This window comes from Mobula birostris, chromosome 6 (genome assembly GCF_030028105.1).
Source record: "Mobula birostris isolate sMobBir1 chromosome 6, sMobBir1.hap1, whole genome shotgun sequence".
Taxonomy (NCBI): domain Eukaryota; kingdom Metazoa; phylum Chordata; class Chondrichthyes; order Myliobatiformes; family Myliobatidae; genus Mobula; species Mobula birostris.
In genome coordinates this window covers 53,655,211-53,671,673 of record NC_092375.1, presented here as the reverse complement: position 1 = coordinate 53,671,673, position 16,463 = coordinate 53,655,211, and the positions used below count along the sequence as shown (strand labels likewise).

General features: G+C 40.4%; 2 protein-coding genes across 10 annotated transcripts in view; both read right to left on the bottom strand.

Annotated features, from left to right (window-relative positions):
• Window positions 1-8,507, bottom strand: part of LOC140199060 (tRNA (cytosine(34)-C(5))-methyltransferase, mitochondrial-like) — a 62,465-nt gene extending 53,958 nt beyond the window's left edge. For all 4 annotated transcript variants that reach the window (XM_072260507.1, XM_072260508.1, XM_072260506.1 and 1 more), the window contains exons 1-2: window positions 8,369-8,507; window positions 700-821 (exon numbers count right to left, since the gene is read on the bottom strand). In XM_072260507.1, coding sequence (XP_072116608.1) covers window positions 700-821; window positions 8,369-8,467 — 221 coding nt within the window. In that variant the 5' untranslated portion in view covers window positions 8,468-8,507. The remainder of the gene's footprint in view (window positions 1-699; window positions 822-8,368) is intronic.
• A 2,745-nt stretch (window positions 8,508-11,252) lies between these two features.
• LOC140199059 (ADP-ribosylation factor-like protein 13B) overlaps window positions 11,253-16,463 on the bottom strand; it is a 69,395-nt gene continuing 64,184 nt past the window's right edge. For 4 of the 6 annotated variants that reach the window (XM_072260501.1, XM_072260503.1, XM_072260502.1 and 1 more), the window contains one exon: window positions 13,619-15,241. In XM_072260501.1, coding sequence (XP_072116602.1) covers window positions 15,171-15,241 — 71 coding nt within the window. In that variant the 3' untranslated portion in view covers window positions 13,619-15,170. Of the gene's footprint in view, window positions 13,288-13,618; window positions 15,242-16,463 lie in introns of those variants that run through there. The other 2 variants (XR_011886329.1, XR_011886330.1) reach the window with 2 other exon arrangements.

The window sequence follows — 16,463 nt, the reverse complement described above, 5'->3', positions numbered from 1 at the left end:
ACAACACAGACTATCCTCACTTGGAAATTTTTTGCCATTGCTTCACTGTCACTGCCACATGCAAAATTGCCATGGGAATACATTCACTAAAAGGACTACAGCAGTTCAAGGTCACAGCTTAGCACCATCATATCAGAATCAGGTTTAATATCACCAGCAAATGTTGTGAAAGTTGTTAACATTATAGCAGCAGTACAATGAAATACATGATAAATAAATAAAGAAAACTGAATTACAGTAAGTAATTAAATAGTTACATTAAAATAAGTATGCAAAAAAAGTGAGGTAGTGTAGTGCACTACCTATAATTAGAGATAGGTTATAAATGCTAGCTTTGCCAGTGACAGCTAAAATATGAAGTTGAAAGAAATAGCTCCAGAATCAGTTTATGGCCTGAAACTTAACATTAAACTATGCCAGTACATTAGTTTTAAAAATCTGTCCATACATTTAACATTCTTCCTAAAGGTCAAGGTGCTTTGTTTGTAGACTACATTTCTTTCAAGGGGCCAAGATCCATTCTAGGGACTTCAGCACATAACCGATACCAATATTTGAATGCAGTATTAAACAGACATTGCAATGATACAGATACAAAATTATAGAAATATGATAAATTGAGATTAGAATCATTTCTATATCATTTAATCAGAACATCTTATTTTCTTTATTCGCTAAGGAAATAATCTCTTTTATTACCTGACTTTGTCCCACAACTTTCCATGTTCATGCCCGTATTTTTTATCAAAATATTCCAAAGCTGGTATACAAATTTGTTTCTGTGACTTCTGTCTGATCTGAGACTTTTTATTCTTATTGTTCTAAAAAGACAAAATTCAAAACAACAAATGATTCCTTCATCCTTTATTACCTCATTATTTAGTTTTTTCTTTACTACATCTGACTCCACCACCTTTTCTGGTTGTTCAGCTTTATCATATTAGTTTTAACTATAATTCCATTTTACTTTGCTCTGCTTACTGGTCACAAATCCCTATTAGACTCACAGCAATATGGATTTTACTATCTATCCATATCTCTCATAACCTTGCATACTTCTGTCAGATTACCCCTTACGGCTGATTTATACTTCTGCGTCAACTTGACGCAGTGCCTACGCGGATCCCTACGCCGTAGCCTGACGCGCACCTCTCCCAAAATGAAACTGCGCATCGCAGCAACGCAGACCGCAACAGCTGTGATAGAGTCCGTTTAGTAGCACTGCATTTCCTCCTACACTGCAATAGCTTCCCATTGGCCGACTGAAAGGCAGGGAAGGAACTCTGGCTGCAATGCTTTCCATAAAGCTTTACAGACCTCCGAAATTATGGAGGACACTTTTTACTTTTATGAAAAAAGATGCTCACTTTAAACTTGTTTACCCCGAGAAAGACTACCATGACCATGAAGCCTTGTGCCGGCAGGTGTGTGTGCATGTGCGATGTGCCCGAATTGCAGAGCGACGCAGACACACCAACGCACAAGTATAAATGCTCACAACGCACGTAGGCCACTTGCGTAGGTTATGGCGTCGAGTTGATACACAAGTATAAATCAGCCTTTAGACTCCTTCACTCCACAGAACTCAAGCCCAGGTTATCCAAGCACTCCCCAAAACCAAGATGGTGATCACTCCCTACATGACTCCCTTGTCCATTCGACCCCCCCCATTCCTCCCCACCGATCTCCATCCTGGCACTTACCCTGTAAGCGGAACAAGTGCTACACATGCCCTTACACTTCTCCCTCACTACCATTCAGGGCCCCAGACAGTCCTTCCAGGTGAGGTGACACTTCACGTGAGTCGGCTGGGGTGATATACTGCGTCCGGTGCTTCTGATGTGGCCTTCTATATATATTGGCCAGACCTGAGGCAGATTGGGAGATCGTTTCACTGAACACTTACGCTCTGTCTGCCATAGAAAGCAGGATCTCCCAGTGGCCACACATTTTAATTGCATGTCCCATTCCCATTCTGATATGTCTATCCACGGCCTCCTCTACTGTAAAGATGAAGCCACACTCAGCTTGGAGGAACAACACCTTATGTTCCGTCTGGGTAGCCTCCAACCTGATAGCATGAACATTTACTTCTCAAACTTCCGCTAATGCCCCACCTCCCCCTCGTACCCCATCCGTTATTTATTTATGTACACACATTCTTTTTCTCTTTCTCCTTTTTCTCCCTCTGTCCCTCTCACTATACCCCTTGCCCATCCTCTGGGCTTCCCCCCTCCACCTTTCTTTCTCCCTAGGCCTCCTGTCCCATGATCCTCTCATATCCCTCTTGCCAATCAACTGTCCAGCTCTTGGCTCCATCCCTCCCCCTCCTGTCTTCTCCTATCATTTCGGATCTCCCCCTCCCCCTCCCACTTTCAAATCTCTTACTAGCTTTTCTGATGAAGGGTCTCGGCCTTTGACTCTACCTCTTCCTAGAGATGCTGCCTGACCTGCTGTGTTCACCAGCAACTTTTATGTGTGTTGCATGAAATTCCAGCATCTGCAGATTTCCTCGTGTTTGTGTTTTTAAATTACACTCCAAGTTTGTTTATTCTCATAGACAAACATGCTAAATTTATAAATACAGTACTTTGGATGAGGAAGTGGAAGGGCGGGTTAGTAAGTTTGCAGATTGCACCAAGTTTGGTGGTGTTGAGGATGGTGTGGGCTGTCATGGGCTATAATGAGACATTGGTACGCTGCAGGGCTGGGCTGAGAAGTGGCAGATGGAGTCAATCTAGAAAATGTGAGCTGTACACTTTGGAAGGTCAAATTTGAAGGCAGAATACGGGGTTAATAGCAGGATTCTTAGTAGTGTGGAGGAATGGAGGGATCTTCAGGTCCATGTCCATAGATCCCTCAAAGTTGGCGCACGAATTGTTAGATTAGATTAGATTCAACTTTATTGTCATTGCGCCGAGTACAGATACAAAGCCAATGAAATGTAGTAAGCATCTGACCAGAAATGCAAAGAATAGCGTTATTTACAAAATAACTGCAAATAAAAAGTAAGTGCTGGAGTACACAAATATAAAAGTACTCAGTCAGTACAATATGGGTGCAATACTGCTTAGCGCTGTGATGTAAGGTTCAGCAGGGTCAAAGCCTCAGGGAAGAAGCTCTTCCTGAGCCTGCTGGTGAGGGAGCAGAGGCTCCTGTAGCGCCTACCAGATGGGAGGAGAGTAAAAAGTCCATGGTTAGGGTGAGATTCATCCTTGATAAGGCTTTTCACCCTTCCCAGGCAGCGCTTATGGTAGATGTTCACAATGGTGGGCAATTGGGTGCCGATAATCCGCTGGAGTGCTTTGCGGTCCGATACGGGACAATTGCCATACCATACTGAGATGCAATTGGCGAGTATGCTCTTAATGGTACAGCGGTAAAAGTCCGTCAGGGTGGTTAAGAAGGCTTGGGGTGTGTTGGCCTTCACTAGTCGGGTGATTGAGTTCAAGGGATGCAAGGTAATGTTACAGCTCTATAAGACTGTGGTTATACCACACTTGGAGTATTGTGTTCATTTCTGGTTGCCTCATTATAGAAAGGATGTGGAAGTGTCAGAGAAGATTTACCATGTTGCTGCCTGGATTAGAGAGGGTAGTGTTATGATGATATGCTAAACGAAATAAGGGTTTTCTATTTGGAATAAAGGAGGATGAAAGGTGACTTGATAGAGATGTAGAGGATGATAAAAGGCATCGATAGAGTGGACAGCCTGCGCCATTTCCCAAGGTAGAAACGGCTAAAATGAGAAGGTAGTTTTTTTTACACAGAGAGTGGTGGTGCATGGAACATGCTGCTATGGGTCATGGTGGAGGCAGATACGTTAGAGACATTTAAGACTCTTAGATAGCCACATGGTATTCATGGATGAAACAAAAATGGAAAGCTATCATTGTGTATGTAATATTTCAGTAATATTTGAGTATTATTGTAAATTGTTTAAATAACTCATTACTGCTTATATGTAAAAGTACGTGAAAGGAGTATGACATTATGCCACCACATATTCTCACTCGAAGTAGAAATGAAGTTTACACACATCTCTCAGGTTCCCTTGTTTTCCTTTTTGGAGTTATACATAACGGCTATGCAGGAAGAAAGCATTATTTATTTATTGAGATACAGCACTTAATGGGCCCTTCTGGCCCTTCAAGCTATGCTGCCCAGCAATCCCCCGATTTAATCCGAGCCTAATCACAGGACAATTAACATACTAATCCATATGTCTTTGGACTGTGGGAAGAAACCACAGCACTGAGAGAAAACCGATGTGGTCATGGGGACAACGTACAAACTTTTTTTAGGCAGTAGTGGGAATTTAACCTGGGCCACTGGTACTGTAAAGTGTTGTGCTATCCACTAAACTAGATTGATCTTGGAGTAAGTTAAAAGGTTGGCACAACATCGTGGGCCAAAGGTCATGTACTGTGGTGTACTTTTCTATGTCCAAACATACCCAGCGTATAAATGCCATGAAATTAATTTTTTGCAGCTTCAGCACATTACAGAAATGCAAACATAATTTGAAGTAAACTGAATATTCAGACAACATCCTGGAGAATCTTCCTTGCACACTGTGCAGCAGTCACATCTTTCCTATAGTGTGAAGGCTAGAACTGCACACAATACTTCTAAATGGGTTCTAAACTTGTAAAGTAACTCCCCAAATGTTACATTCCATTTATCTTTCCAATGAAACAAGAATGCCAGATATCTTCTCCACCATCCTCACGGGTTGTTCAGTCAATGTACAAACCCCATTTCCAGAAAAGTTGGGATATTTTCCAAAATGCAATAAAAACAAAAATCTGTGATATGTTAATTCACGTGAACCTTTATTTAACTGACAAAAGTACAAAGAAAAGATTTTCAATAGTTTTACTGACCAACTTAATTGTATTTTGTAAACATACACAAATTTAGAATTTGATGGCTGCAACACACTCAAGAAAAGTTGGGACGGAGTTAAAATAAGAATGAAAAGTGCACAGAATATTCAAATAACACCGGTTTGGAAGACTCCACATTAAGCAGGCTAATTGGTAGCAAGTGAGGTATCATGACTGGGTATAAAAGAAGCATCCATCAAAAGCTCAGTCTTTGCAAGCAAGGATGGGTTGTGGCTCACCCCTTTGTGCCAAAATTCGTGAGAGAATTGTTAGTCAGTTCAAAAGGAACATTTCTCAAAGCAAAGGGCAAGGTTGGAAACCACTGTTGAATGCGTGTGATCTTCGAGCCCTCAGACGGCACTGCCTAAGAAACCGTCATGCTACTGTAACAATTATAGCCACCTGGGCTCGGGAGTACTTCGGAAAACCATTGTTACTCAACACCGTCCGTCGCTGCATCCAGAAATGCAACTTGAAACTGTATTACACAAGGAGGAAGCCATACATCAACTCTATGCAGAAATGCTGGCGAGTTCTCTAGGCCCGAGCTCATCTCGGATGGACCGAAAGACTGTGGAGCCGTGTGCTGTGGTCAGATGAGTCCACATTTCAGCTAGTTTTCGGAAAAAACGGGCGATGAGTTCTCCGTGCCAAAGATGGAAACAACCATCCAGATTGTTATCAGTGAAAGGTGCAAAAGTCAGCATCTGTGATGGTATGGGGGTGCATCAGTGCCCATGGCATGGGTGAGTTGCATGTATGTGAAGGTACCATTGACTCTGAGGTGTATATTAGGATTTTAGAGAGACATATGCTGCCATCAAGGCGACGTCTCTTCCCGGGATGTCCATGCTTATTTCAGAGGACAATGCCAGACCACATTCTGCACGGGCTACAACAGTGTGGCTTTGTAGACACAGAGTGCGTTTGCTTGACTGGCCTGCTGCCAGTCCAGATCTATCTCCTATTGAAAATGTATGGCACATCATGAAGAGGAGAATCAGACAACGGAGACCATGGACTGTTGAGCAGCTGAAGTCTTATATCAAGCAAGAATGGACAAAATTTCCAATTGCAAATCTACTACAATTAGTATCCTCAGTTCCAAAACGATTAAAAAGTGTTATTAAAAGGTGATGTAACACAATGGTAAACATGCCTCTGTCCCAACTTTTGTTGAGTGTGTTGCAGCCATCAAATTCTAAATTTGTGTATGTTTACAAAATACAATTAAGTTGGTCAGGAAAACTATTGAAAATCTTTTCTTTGTACTTTTGTCAGTTAAGTAAAGGTTCATGTGAATTAACATATCACAGATTTTTGTTTTTATTGCATTTTGGAAAATATCCCAACTTTTCTGGAAATGGGGTTTGTAGTTTGTCTCAGGAGCATAGTTTTAGAAACATATTTTAAATCTCAGTTTCTGGTTTTTAGTCATGAGTCTAATAGTAACAATAATTTGCTGGAACTCAGAGGGTGAATCAACATCTGTGGAAGGAACTGTCGATGTTTCCGGTCAAAATCCTGCATAAAGCCAATATGGATAATTTCTTTCATCCAACAGATACTGCTCCGCCTGTTGAGTTCCCGTGGCAGATCGTTTGTTCTCCAGATTCCAGTACAGTACATTCTTGTGCGTCTAATACTAATGTTTAGCCTGGATTTTTTTTTACAGACTAATAATGGCATTTCAGACATCCCACCTCTCCCGGAAGTTCCGGGAGTCTCCCGCATATCAATAGTGGCTCCCTGATGCCTGGAAATTATAAACAATATCCCGATAATAGATTTTTTTGAGAAAGAGAGGGAGAAGGAGAGCGAGCATCCTGATTAGTCTCTCTTCGTGCTAAGAGTGGTCCCCAACCACCGGGCCGCGAGGGAACGATATGATTTGGTGATAGGAGTCAGCTGCACCTTTCCTCATTCCCTGTCATGTGCACTGTTGAACTTGAATGCACGCGAGGTCATTACCCGCGCGTCATCCATTTCAGCGCGGAAAGGAGGTCAACTCCTCGAGCTTGCAAATGACGGTGGGCTGAAAAGTATGTTTGACATAACATCTCTGCTGGCATTCTGGATCAAAGTCAAGGCTAAATATCCTGAGATAACCATGTAAGCACTGAAAACGTTGCTTCCATTTTCAACATCATATCGCTGCGAAGCGGAGTTTTCTGCAATGAATGCAACGAAAACTAAATTGCGGAATAGACTGGACACAAGGAACCCCCTTCGAGTATCACTGTCTCCCATCACCCTTCGATGGGACCGTCTTGTTGCAGGGAAACAAGCCCAGGGCTCCCACTGATTCAGTGATATTGGTGTGTTGCAACAGTTTTATATGTTCATATGGGGAAAATATGCACTGTGTGTTTAATATCCAAACGTTACTTAAAATGTTATAATGTTATTGACTAATAATTGACTTATCACCTATATTCCGGTCGTGATTAACACCCCCACCCCCTCCCCCGGTTGGCCGGTCCGCATGTATGTTGTCAATATTAAACCGGTCTGCGGTGCAAAAAATGTTGGGGACCCCTGCTGAGTAGACCTATCAGTTTTCTTTGTGGGAGGGCTTCACAGTCGATCTCAAAAATAATGACAGTGCTGCTCGCTGCACTGTTTGCAACAGTGACTTTTCTATTGTCCATGGTGGGTTAAAATGTAAAAGATGTTGAGGTGAGTTTAACAGGTGTCATTCGTTCATTAGCATAGCTAACGCTATTTAAACTAGCTGGCTGGCTGCTAAGGAGCTACGCTATTGATGTGCTACGTGATGAGGCCAAACTCCCTGTAGACTTGCTTAAAGTTGTAATAGAATAAACATGATAATATAAGTACATATTTTAATGTCACATTTTCTGCATATACCCAACTTGGTTTACAGATTAGACAAAATCCCTAAACAAAGTATTACATACACCCTTGGAGGTCGACGGGGGAGGGGGGAGGAATATCGGGTTGCGGGGGGTGGGGTGCTACCTCCCTGAAATGAGTTTTTGCAGGGTGGGATGTCTGGCATTTGTTTATAGAGTTGTGGTAAACCGAGGTTTTAAGTTCCTGCAGCATTTTGTGTGTGTTGTTTTGTATTTCCATCATCTGCAGATTTTTAAATATTTTAATGGTTTAAAAAGGGAGTATTACTACCTGCTCAGACATTTATCAACTAGTATTTTGACTTTCAGGAAACTATGGTCTTGAACCCCAAATTTTCTCTGTTCATCAACTTTACTTAAGCGCCCTCCCATTTACTGTATACTTGTAAATTGCAGATTTTCAACTTGGGATTTCTGGTTCCTTAAATTAAAACTAACTTCTACGCTAACCACACATTCCTCCCATTCAACCACCGAAATCCAAAGCCCTGGCCTCCCCTCTCCAATTTTTCCACCAGAAAGCACCCCCTCCCAGTTCTGTCTTGGCGTCTCAGCAACCAGGCCTGTGCCCAGCCTTGTCAGCGGTCTATCCTGTCTCTGTACCTGTGCCTGGGTTCCGAATGCAAGGCCGCGCGTCCGACCCAGCCGCCAAGGAAGTGAAGCTAATCGGGAGCCCTTCACACCGCCTGCAGAGCCTTGCATCGTGGCGGGCCGCGGCCTCGGGCGCCCCCAGCTGCCCGCCCTCGGACCGTTCGCCCGCCTCGCCTCGTCCCGCCCCGCCCCGCCCCGATCGCCTTCCTGCTTCTCTGAAGTGCAGTTTCTCCCCATCGGAGCCATGGTCGGGGTCGTCACAACCCACCCATCTGTTAGAGCTAGGGACTGACGACACCGGAGCGCAGGAGCTCTCTCTGGATTCTACCACTTGCTCCTCTCCAGATCGCCCGAACAGTTCTGTTTTTTAAATTACGAGGGAGTAGGGGATTTGAGGACAAACAACTCCTCACCGCGGAGAATGACTAGTTTCTGCTTCCGTTCTGTCGTTTACCAGATGACCGTTGAGGCCAATGAGAGCTGACAAGTTAGCGGTCAGTTTATACAGAGTTTACCTTGGACTACTGTATCTTGTGGATGCAAGGACTTGGACTTTGGCCGCCATCCTAAATGGTCCTTTGTGAATAGGCGAGGATTCCCTAGGATCAGTGGGGATATTGTACTTCTTGGAAAGTTTTGGGGTAATCATTGCATCTTTAACACCATCTGCCCTGTAACACCATCTTATATGATATGAAATTTGGTGTTTTACAGCAGCAGAACAGTGAAAGACGTAACATTTGCATGGGATAAGCTGCTCCTAAATCATTGTGTGGGTCTTCAAAGTCCTGTTCCTCCTCTTCTATGGTAGTAACAAAAGGACATGCACCAGACAGCAAGGGTCCTTGATGATATGCCACCTTGTTAAGGCATTGCCTTTTGAATATGTCCTCTACGGTTGGGAGGCTGTGCCCATGATGAAGGCGGCTGAGCCTATAGCCTCTTGCAATCCTGTGCATTGGAGCATCCATACCAAGCTTTCCACTACAGATCTATTGAGATTGCAAGAGTCTTTGGTGATACACAAAGTCTCTTCAAACTCCTAACAACATGGAGCCATTGGTATGCTTTCTTCATGATTGTGCAGGGAAGCGGTCCAGGTTCAAGTTAACAACATGTCCCACTTGCAGTAAACAATTGAGTATAATTGGGTGATGTACATTTTTTGTATACAATTAATGAATAATGATTAAATTACCAAGCGGCCCACACATTAATGAGAACACTGACAGGGACAAAGTTTCATACCTTGGAAGGATTTCACAGGATAAATATTTTTACCTCAATAGTATTATCTGGTGTTCCTTTCATATCACAAGGGTGACTCTTAAAATGCGTCAACTAATGCTCCCATGGACGTCTTGTAAAAGTAACGGAATCAATCAGGGATCAGAGGATATAACAGGAACAACAAGGTCTTGAATACAAGGATAGCTGCAAATATTTTAAATTATGTGCAAGGAACAGCGTTATCTACATTAACTGCTACTACAGCAGTGGTATTTCTGCATTGCCAATGATAAGTCTCAGTCCAGATATAAACCCTTAAGACATAGAAGTAGAATTAGGCCATTTGGCCCATCAAGTCTGCTGTCATTTCATGGCTGATCCATTTTTCTTCTCAGTCCCAATCTCCTGCCTTCTCCACATATCCCTTAATGCCCTGACCAATCAAGATTCCATCAACCTCTGCCTTAAGTATACATATAGACTTGGCCTCCACAGCTGCCTGTGGCAACGAATTCCACAGATTCACCACTCTCTGGCTAAAGAAATTTCATTTCTGTTCTAAAAAGACACCCCTTTATTCCAAGGCTGTGTCCTCTGGTCTTAGACTGTTCCGCCAGAGGAAACATTCTATCCACATCCACTCTATCAAGGTCTTTCACCATTCAATTGGTTTCAATGAGGTCACCCCTCACTCTTCTCAATACCAGTGAAGACAGGCACAGACCCATTCAACACCTCTTATATGACAACCCCTCAAACCTGGAATCATTTTCATGAACCTTCTCCCGCTTCAGCACATCCTTTCTATAAGGGGCTCAAAACTGCTCACAACACTACAAGTGAGGCCTCATCAATGTTTTATAAAGGCTCAATATTACATCCTTGTTTTTATATTCTAGCCCTCTTAAAATGAATGCTAACATCCTTACCAGACTCTAACTGCAAATTAATCTTTTGGGAATCTTGCACAAGTCCCTTTGCACCTCAGGTGCTTGTATTTCCTCTCTAGAAAATTGTCAAACCTTTCATTTCTTCTGCCAAAGTGCATGACCATACACTTCCTGACACTATATTCCATTTGCTACTTCTTTGGCCATTCTCCAAATCCAAGTCCTTCTGTAGCCTCTCTACTTCCTCAAAACTACCTGCTGCTCCACCTATCTTTGTATTGTCTGCAAACTTTGCAAAGTCCTCAATTGTATCATCCAAATTATTAACATATAACGTAAAAAGAATCCGTCCCAACACAGACCCCTGTGAAACACCACTAGTCACTGGCAGCCAGTCAGAAAAGACACCCTTTATTCTCATTCTTTGCCTTCTGCCAGTCAGCCACTGCTTTATCCATGCTAGAATCTTCCCTGTACTACTACGGGCTTGTACCTTGTTAAGCAGCCTCATTTGTGGCACCTTCTGAAAATCTAAGTACACAACATCAACGGATTCTCCTTTGTCTAACAGCAAAATCTATAATCTTGTAAGTGATGAAATGGGAATGTAATTTGGAGTTGATTCAGGACACTTGATAGTGATCTTCAGAGATGTTTTCTGAATAGTATTCATTTTAAGGGCAAAAAGACATCAGTCTCCAAACTTATAAATATAGAGAAAACACTCTCCAGTGCTTTTAAGAGTAATTCTTTTATTTCAAAAACATCATGAAATTTTCAATTAAGAAATTGAGCCCTGAAGGTTACTAATAACCTATTAACATATCAGACATCAGTTTCTGAGTACAAGACATTTTACTACATTTGAAATATTGCTACATCACATTGACTTTAGGCAAAGTAATAAACATGTTAACAAATTAGTATATTTTAAAGTATTACTACTACAAAATTGTTCAAAATAAAAGATACCGTTATCTTTCAAAATGTTTGAAATTAAAGTAGAACACATTGTAAATCAAAAATATTGAATTTGTAATACTTATTAATGGTGTTGGAAACATTGGAACATAATGTTTTACTTTAAGAAAATTTAACGCAAACCAGTAAGTATGCTTTTCCTTTTTTTTAAAAAAAGCACATCAGAAATAATTTGGCTGTCCCATAACAAAATAAATAACTGTGAAAGTTTGTTTGTTTTAAGAAAATTCAGTAAGAAATATGTAATCATAAATATCAATGTTTCATACAAATGTTACTGTATAAAACAGACAATTAAATGTTCTTACCAAAATGAATATACAGTGGCATGCAAAAGTTTGGGTACCCCAGTCAAAATTTAGCAAGTAGAGCAAGTGAAATCAGCAAGCACCTCTGATCTGGGCCAATATTTACGTGCCGGGAGGCACCTAATTAATTAGCTTGCTCGTCCCATGGGAAGATAGCTTGGAAGAGGCCCTTGAAAGGAAGCTCTCCAAGTATGCAGAACTGCTCAGCAACTGTCAGCAGGCTGGATGGAGAGCGAGGTGTCTCCCAGTGGAGGTTGGTTGTAGGGGATTCGTAGCTCATTCTTTAGTTAGAGCCTTCAGCATTTTGGGCATCGAGGGAGAGTCCCCTGAATCTTCAGTAACAGCCAGAGTGCCCCAGGGGACTGTGTTGGGACCCTTACTTTTTCTCATCTACATCAACGACTTGCCAAATATAGTCAAGTCCAAAGTCAGACTTTTTGCAGGTGACTGCATAATCTACCCTGAGATAAAAAATGACCAAGATGCTCAGCTGCTGCAAAACGATATTGATTCATTATGTCAATGAGAGTCTCAATGGCAAATGTCCTTCAATTCATCTATATGTTATGCTGTGCATGTCAGTCACAAAGTTAAACCAACCAACACGACATACAACATGAATGGACAGATTCTTGAAACAGTCACCCACCACTCATATCTTGGTGTTGAAATTAGCAAGGATCTTAACGGGGCATGCCACATCAATCAGATTACAGCCAAAGCAAATAAAATGCTGGGTATCCTGAGAAGAAACCTCCACTCATGTAGTAAATCCATCAAGGACATGGCATATAAGACACTCATCCATCCAAAGCTCGAGTATTGCGCGGCCATATGGGATCCCCATTAAGCTAACAATAAGAAGTCCATCGAAACAATCCAGCGCCGTGCTGCTCGCTTTGTGTTAAACGATTACAGCAGGAAATCCAGTGTCACCAACGTGCTCTCTAACCTTCAATGGGAACCACTTAAAAACTGACGTATTAAACTACGGTTGATTTTCATCTTCAAAGAAGTTCACAACGTCACTCCATCAAACATCCAAATTTGTCACAGGGTCAGTTCAACTCGACAACAAACTGGACCTCACATATTGTATCAAATTCTGAAGCAAACATCACACCATCTGTAAAAAAGCCAAAGATAAAAAGTGGATGGGTTCCACAACAGGATAATGAACCTAAACACACCTCAAAATCCATAATGGACGACCTCAAGAGGCGCAGGCTTAAGGTTTTGCCATGGCCCTCACAGTCCCCTCATCTAAACATCATCAAGAATCTGTGGATAGACCTCAAAAGAGCAGTGCATGCAAGGCAGCCCAATAATCTCACAGAAGTAGAAGCTTTTTGCAAGGAAGAATGGGCGAAAATCCCCCCAAACAAGAATTGAAAGACTCTTAGCTGGCTGCAAAAAGCATTTACAAGCTGTGATACTTGCCAAAGGGGGTGTTGCTAAGTACTGCCATGCAGGGTGCCCAAACTTTTGCTTCGGGCCTTTTTCCTTTTTTGTTATTTTGAAACTGTAAAAGATGGAAATAAAAAAGTTTTCTTGCTTAAAATATTATAGAAATGTGTCATCTTTAACTTTATGCCTTTTGGAAATCAGTTCATCTTTTACTCGCTTAGCTACTCACAGTAACAGAAATTTTGACTAGGGTGCCCAAACTTTTGCATGCCACTGTGTTAGTTGTATTCTGTACAAACAAGTCACAGATTTAGCCCTAGATCATGACAAATATGTGGATCAGTGAGAGGGGAAGGTAAAGCAAGTGATGCCAGAGCACAGGGAATTATTTGAGAACTATCCATGGGATTTCAAGTGTGAATTTTGGAAAACAGCTTTGGTTTGAGTTGCAATGTTGCAATTGTTCATTCATATCAGCTAGGTATTTGTGTGACAAAAATATGTTCAGGCTTATAACATATAGCGTCCCTACTCAGCAAGATACCTGATGGTTGCTGACATTTGTACTCTAAATATGAAACAATGTCTTCAGGTGAACCAGGTTGTATTATTGGGAGAAGACAGTATTTAAAGGGTTGGGACTCATCTACTGTACGGTTTCAGAAAAATAACAAAATTCATGAAACCTTCAGAATTTATACATTTATGAGATGTACAAAATCTAACTAAGCACCAACTGCATTTGAAAAATGTTATCTTGCACTGAAATATATTTGGATTTGTTGTGATCATTTTAACTGATGAAACAATGCTTGAATGTTAAATGTTTCATTGAAGAGAAACCATTAGGATTCAGTTACTGTATGAGAATATACAACTGTTAAATAGCTTTGTGATTGATGTAGTTTAAAAATACATACAGAAAGGGATATTGGAAAAGTGGAATAAAAACAATTCATGACATAATATATACTGTCGAGCTGATCGTAGTTGTGATGTTAACAACTTCTTTCTCAGAAAACACAAGCAAACTATCTCATTACTCTCAAACTGAAGTGACAATCATGGGTATTTTCAACATCTCATTAGATTCTAAATACAGTAGTTTTGAAAGTAAAAAGTTATTCAAATGGAATTTCAATTTTATAATTTAAACCCATATGGTGCTTTATAAGACAAAGCAATTTAACAGGAATCCTTCTCTGAAGCTTAATAATTCTTTATTTTGAAAGATATGTAAAGTGCTTGAAAACTATCAGAGACATCTTTGACAGATGTGTAAAGGTATTCAAATAGTCTCTGAAAACTCATGTTTGCAGAGTAAAATGGACTCTTCAGTTATGAAGATAAAGCTTAAATTGCACACATACCTTTAGTGACCACCAACATACCTATATTAAAAAGTGCTCTCTGGAAAAACATATATCGCCATCTCAGAATGGGAAGCCCAAGTTCCAACTGTAACAATTCTTCACTTGACCATAATCAACATAGATGTGATTTCTGTTTGCTGAGAATGAACCACTTTAATGACATCTTAAAGTAGTTATTGGAGCTTAACCAGAAGCAGCCCAACAGTTCAAAGGAGTGTATACATTTTCCCTTCATTGACGTTGCCAGACTTATTGAGCTCCTCCAACTTTGTGTTGCTCCCGATTTCCAGCATTTGCAGTCTCTTCTATCTCCATTAAGCTCCGAAGACTTCATGGTGGTTTGTACTATATTAAAACTGATTTTTGTTCAACTATTTTATTCTGCCAGTTTTCAGTAGATCTGTAAAAAACTTTCCTCAAAGTCTGTCATTTTTTGCATTGCTAACATGCCAGTGTTTTTCAGTACAAAGGATCAATTTCTGGAGCAATATTCAATTCTTTTTCTTCTTAGTGTTAGGTCCCACAGGTCTTTCCTGATTTCATAAAACAACTTTTTTTATGTCGTGACTATACATACAATTTTTTCTGTTTAAAGAGAATCACGACCTTCAGACCGCCGAGACCTTCAGACATCATCGGCCTCAGAGTCTGATTTCTGACTTGTTGGTACTGGTGGCAATGGCTTAGTGTAAAAATCTGCAAAACAGGTTACGTGGAAAATACACCAAGTTAATTGTAGAAACAATGAAGTTTTCTAAGTAGAATCAAAACTACAAAGCAATTGTGCCAATTCCATTTCATCTGAAAACATGCCATTGAACTTCTGTGTAGGGAGTAGGTCGCCATCAGCAAAATATCTTTTATACATTAAGCCCTACTGACATTACAGGATAGTGTTTATGGAAATGAATAAACAGTCAACATTTTCAGCCGAAACAGTTCATCAGGATTCAATGTCAACTGTTTATTCATTTCCAGACACTGTCTGACCTGCAGATATTTCCAGCATCTGCAGAATCTCTTGTCTTACAGAATTTTATTGCATTGCTCTGTGCATTTCTCAACACACCATGTTAATTTATATTTTGACACCTCAGCCAAAAAATTATTCTCCAATGAAAATGCATTAACTGCCCTATGAGCAATCATCATATGAATTTTCAAACTGAGATCACTAAGGACTTCATTTAGTTAAATATTAATTTTTGTTTTTTTTTTCTTTTTCATGATTTTTTTTTCCAGTTTTTTGTTTGATTTGTATTATCCGTTGTCAGTTCTACATGATTGGGAGCTTTGTTAACTTACACTATTTGATTTTACAATTACTTTTCTTAAATGTAACAATATATCTCCTACTATTTGTATTATTGATATGTTTTGTTTCTATATTTCGAAATTAATAAAAAGATTGAAAAAGAAATTTTTAAGGATGTTACAGGGGCCTTTACTTAATTGAAGCCATGGAAGAGAGATCATATAATCGCCCAGGGACATATGTATCTGTGCAAGAGAGATGCGCATTGTGTGGAGAACTATATCTATTGTTTCTGTATGACTTACTATTAAAAAGACCAGATAAAGGGTGTAAACTTGTAGATAAATGTTTCATTTTCATACAAGTCGTGTTCCACTGTAAATAATTACAAGGAAAATTAGGTAACCTGAAAGACTACAAGAGAATAAGATTCCTAATTGTTTATTAACATACTATGTTTTCCTTATTTCTGTTCAGTTTTCTGGAGGTTATGATAACTTTTACCAAAAAATTTACACCTAATAAGTGTACCTCTGCTGCAAGCATTGAATTCAGCTGATCTGCCAAAATACCCTATCAGGGGATCATTCAAGTACAACTCTTGACTACATTTATAGCAGAACCTGCTTTCAATAATGTCTACAATGGGATATACCAGCAAGA